We start from the raw sequence: 5,068 nt of genomic DNA on the forward strand, positions 1-5,068 counted from the left end.
ATTTTATGCACTGCACCCACAGGATTGGCTGATTCGATAATTGCATGAATGATTGTTGGTGCCTGGTGGGCTGGTATGAGTATTTCTGTAATACTCATGACCAACATGAGAAAAATAGCCTGGCTGTAAATGTATTTGGTCTCTCAAAGCAAGATTATAAATAGGATGCCCCTCTTCTGCATTCTTAACCTTTCTTAAATTTCAATTTTAAGATTAGCACACATTAAATAACTAGAAAAAAATAATAGAAATGTCAGAACTATTAGTGCACATGCTCTATAGACATGTTGGACTTGCAGTGATTTGGTCTGTGTCATTTCCGATCCCATTCTCCCATTTCACTCCCCCTCTTGTTTCTCTCCAATTTCCTACTGAATTTAGGTATAAAAATCTCATAAAGAAAAATTAGAGTAAAGAAAATATAAATAATTAATAAAATCCTATTTTGAATGTGAGCACACATTCCAACACAGCTCAAAAGGAAGGCATTCAATATTTCAGAGTTTTAAAGAAAAAAAAAACTTTATTGGAACACATTTTGGCAAGATTTTTTTTTTAAGCATTATAATTTAGGAGGTCGTGGCAAAATATTCCAATTCTAATCCTCCTTAAGTTGGATAAAATGTCTCCATTGGCTAGGACTATATGTAAACTTAACTTTGAAGTAGTAACTAAGACACAGTTTTGAATAATTAACTAAGACAACTAATGCATCTTTTCCCTTGAGGGTTGTCCCATTTCTCTCAATGTAGAGCTTGCCTACATAAAAATAAAAAGAAAGCACACTTAACTACCCTGAACTAATTTGCAGTTGTACACTAAATACCATCTGTGTTCCCTTAATATACAATATATTTATATATATTGGATATGCAAACAGACTATTCTAAAAATCTTTACTGACTCCACAATAACAGTAGTCTGAGAAATAAATTTTAATGTCAACACAAAATCTAATATAAACACAAACCGTTCACCTAAGTTCTCAACTGCCACACTGTGAAGACACACACACACATACACAACCTGGTATTCAGAGGTTGGCAGCATCACAGCAGTCTGAGTTTGTCTATGCATATGGACAGAGAGGCAAGAAGACAAACAGAAGGACTCAGGGGAAAGTCTCTAGAGAATGGAACAAAGCTATGTTGGGACACTATAGGGAGTGTTTCTTTACAGACCCTGTGCATGGTAAACTTCAGCTAGGTTGCATCTCTGGATTCCTTTTGGTCTTGCGGTGGTTTGTTGTCAGGATTAGCAGATTGTCCATGCGAATCAGCTCCTTGCCCAGCTCAGTGTACAAACCACTGCCGAACATTTGGTTACTAGTGTTTGGGACTCTATCTGAATACAAAGACGTAGAGCTGGGGAGAGGAGTTTCTGTTCGTGGACGACCCTGTGAGAGTGACAAGTGAAATATAACGAAATTAAAAAGAACAACATATAGGCTTAATAATGCGGTACTCTCATTGTAGAAATTCACCATGAACATATTCATCTGAAAATAATGATCAATGATATCTTTAATAAAGTATAAAAAGGTTTTTAAAAAATAAATTACATAATTTTATTAGGTAACGTGACAGGCCAATCAGGTACTATATATTAAAAGCAGAGTTGCACCTGCTTTTATATAATCTCAGTTTAACTGACATTAATTGACACCAAAGTAGGAAAAAATAATAATGGCTAGTGAAATTCTGTACCAATTAATTTGGTTTCTCAAACTTGAGCTCCAACCTCAAGATCCCATTCCCTCTGTTTGACCTTTTAAGTTATTTAATGGACCAGAAGTAATTCTAGGGTTTCAATCTTAGAGGGCTTCAGCCCCCAAAAAACACTTTAAGATGTGCATGTCTTTAATATATTTCACACTGTTGCGTAGATGAATTTTTATAATAACCATTTACACCTTTCACGCTAGTCTTTTTCTATAATAAACATTTGTAAAGTTATAATAATAACCGAAAAAGCTTGACAAATATATACAGTCCATATATAATTGTAACTGTCTATTTATTGGCAACATGCTTCATCTGTCCTAATCATTCCTTTTTGTTTTCCATTTATGAGCAAGAATTATATAACACAAATCAATAATTTTGCAACCTCTATATTTTGAAATTAGATTAAAATCCACAAGAACCTAATAATACAATAAATATCACATTTATTTAGAGCAGTGAATTAACTTCAGATGATGTTTCTCTGTCTGCCAATAACTCGAGTCTTTTGAATTCGTTCACCAAAAAGATTAATATTCGTTCACTGATTCATTCAGTGACTATTTTTGTAAATCACACCTTAACCAGTAAGTGGCAGCAAATGAATGTCTTTAATGTGTTTTGAGTGAGTAATTAAACCACTGAGCGTAGTCATGACTGAAAAAGTCTAATTATACTTTCTTAAAAATGTGCATGTCTACATCTATTACGATAATTCAGAAGAGTGTTTAAGCATCATAAGTGTTTTCCCCACAAATGACAACAAAGCAAAGGGTACAACGGGGCTAAATGCCCCCGGGTAAAATGCCCTTTTGATTTTATTTTTTCCAAAACACTAAACAGCAACAAAAACTACCACAGTACTTTCCTAAACACCTGTTTATCACTTTACACAGCAAAATATTCCTGATCCAGATTATTGCATGCAGTGTCTAAAGTTTGATTTTGAGGTAATTTAATTTAACTTTTTGATGTCAAGGACCCCCAATTATGATTATGCCTTTGCGAGGGACCCCCTGTGTGAGAAATATAGTAAACATGATATTATAAAGACATGTTTGCAAAATTAAAATAACTGGATTTATAGTGCCATTGTGCTATAGCAAAATAAATTATTCAAATTTTATGTGGAAAATAAATTATTTTAGTAATTTAACATTTTTGTCTTTTTTCTATTATAGTAATGTAATATGCTATAACCAACATGAAGAGAAACTATTCAGTTCAAATGTATTTGTATAGCACTTTTCACAATAAATATTGTTTTAAAGCAGCTTCAAAGAAAATATTGAGGTACAAACCCTTATTTCTTCCAAATAAGTTTTTTATTTCCTCTTCTTCATAATATATTAAATTACATGCAGATTTTTTATTTTTATTTTATGGTTTAAAACTATGGCTGTCAATAGAATAAAATAATCATGATCATGGTTTCAAAAAGAAACTGTAAATAATTTACAATTTTAATCCTTTTTTTTTTTTTTTTTAATTCTCATAATTTTTTCACAGACCCCCAAGCACCCTCTTGTGGCCCCCTGTGGGTCCCCGGACCCCAGTTTGAAAACCCCTGAATCTAATATTAAATGAAAAAATTTAATTGTTGCAAATTTATGTTGCTAATGAGAATCTCTGAAATTATCACATTTATTTTGAGACAAAATATACATATTTGTCATTTTCAGTTTTGTTCAAGGTGATTAAATTAAAACAATTTTAATAACTGTCCAATAAGTGAAAGGATAGTATTTGAGCTAAAAAGCCCCTGTGTTGCAGGGGCTAAAGGCCTCTATTAAACACATTGCTTTACTTAAGTGGGGTGAATAGATTTGTTATTAAACATTTTCAAAGTGGGCTCACATTGACTGATCCAATCACAATGGAGATTAAGTTACAAGAATATTTGTGATGTTATGAAATGGCAAACGTGTTTGAAATTAACAGGAAAAGGTTCACATATGTCCTGGATAGGGACTAGTAACGCATATGATTACGGACAATATAATCTATACTCCTTAGCAATTGGCATATGGTAAAAAAAACAAAAACAAATTTATCAGCAACAATTTTTGATTATTGCCATACTTATCTCTGATAAGAGGCTACCTTACCAGCTGGTCAAAGTTCTTGAGGAAACTCCAGTTCTTCTCCCTGTGATAAAACAATGATCATTAAGCATTTTTATGATATTACTTTCTCGAGACATCACCATGCAATTAATTATTTAGCAACGTAACTGGAATAGTCTGCTGTTAAAAGATGTGAACCTTCATGGTATGTGTTTTGTGTACATTAACCACGACTTTATATAGTGAGTAAAGCACAAGAGATGAGTAACCGTAATGCACACCGTCCAGGGGGCGCCTGGTCAGCAGCAATCAGTCCCGTATCAAATAACGGGACGAACAATGACACATTTCAGTGGTGACAGAAAAGATTAGTAACGTAACTCCAGAGAAAGTGAGAGACAAAACGGCAATTCCTTTGCATTTCTAAGAAAGTGAATTAAACGACGTTCCTTTACCATTCCTTCACTCCGGTTCGCTCGGCGCGCACGAACTCTCTCCAAACCTGGTCCTGCTTTACCGGGTCTCGGGTGTCATCGTCGTGCGTCTGTGTCTCGGTGTTTCGTGTCCTGCCCCCTGAATGCCTGAACACTGAGGCGGAGGACTGCGAGGCGAGAGGACCGTTTGGTCGGTCTGGTAAACGGTATCCAGCCGATGTGGCGCGCCGCATGTTCCCTTTTCTATCCATCACTTACAGCACAGAAGCTTTAAACTTGTCAATCAGATACAAACGCAGATATATTTTAAGCTACTGTGACATTCATTTAGACTTATTTAGCTCTGAATATTCTCTCCAAACTTCATGCGGTGCCTCAATTTATCCTTGTTCTGTTCTGTCAGAGGCGCATGGACGTGTCACGCACGCCAATTCCCAGCAATCGCAACACCAGAGCTGCTGCTGCCACCCCATTGCGCGGAGATTCGTTGCCTCTCTTGTTTACCCGGACCGTTTCCCCGGGAGACAGTCAGGCGATGCAGGGTTACCTCTCAAAGCTTTTGTATATTTACGAGATGGCGAGACATCCTCTTCAACAATGAGAGCAATTAGGATTAAAAAAGCCAGAGATTGCTAGCGTTTTTTTTTTGTTGTTGTTGTTGTTGTTTTTTTGTTTTGTTTTTTAACGCAGTGTCAAGTTTAAAGAATAGTTCACCCAAAAATGAAAATTCTGTCATCATTTAGGCTACTCACCATCTTGACATCCCGGATGTGTATAACATTCTTTCTTCTGCAGAACACAAACGAAGATTTTTAGAAAAGTATCTCAGCTCTGTTGGTCCATA

At 35.4% G+C, this 5,068-nt stretch overlaps 1 protein-coding gene across 1 annotated transcript; it reads right to left on the bottom strand.

The window, feature by feature from the left end:
- Window positions 1-618: 618 nt before the first annotated feature.
- Window positions 619-4,475, bottom strand: LOC127414004 (uncharacterized protein C2orf50-like). The gene is made up of 3 exons (XM_051651644.1): window positions 4,246-4,475; window positions 3,833-3,872; window positions 619-1,396 (listed from the first exon to the last, which is right to left on the bottom strand). Exons 1-3 carry the CDS (start codon window positions 4,473-4,475, stop codon window positions 1,199-1,201), a joined length of 468 nt encoding a protein of 155 aa, XP_051507604.1. The 3' UTR covers window positions 619-1,198.
- Between the last annotated feature and the right edge of the window lie 593 nt (window positions 4,476-5,068).

Source organism: Myxocyprinus asiaticus, chromosome 23 (assembly GCF_019703515.2).
Source record: "Myxocyprinus asiaticus isolate MX2 ecotype Aquarium Trade chromosome 23, UBuf_Myxa_2, whole genome shotgun sequence".
Lineage (NCBI taxonomy): Eukaryota > Metazoa > Chordata > Actinopteri > Cypriniformes > Catostomidae > Myxocyprinus > Myxocyprinus asiaticus.

Bases quoted from the DNA above. Each gene is read 5' to 3' on its own strand.
- LOC127414004 (XM_051651644.1), bottom strand. From the start codon at position 4,475: ATGGATAGAAAAGGGAACATGCGGCGCGCCACATCGGCTGGATACCGT. The intron at 3,873-4,245 runs GTAAAGGAACGT...GTTTTATCACAG, and splicing joins CGAACCGGAGTGAAGGAATG to GGAGAAGAACTGGAGTTTCC. The intron at 1,397-3,832 runs GTAAGGTAGCCT...TCACTCTCACAG, and splicing joins TCAAGAACTTTGACCAGCTG to GGTCGTCCACGAACAGAAAC.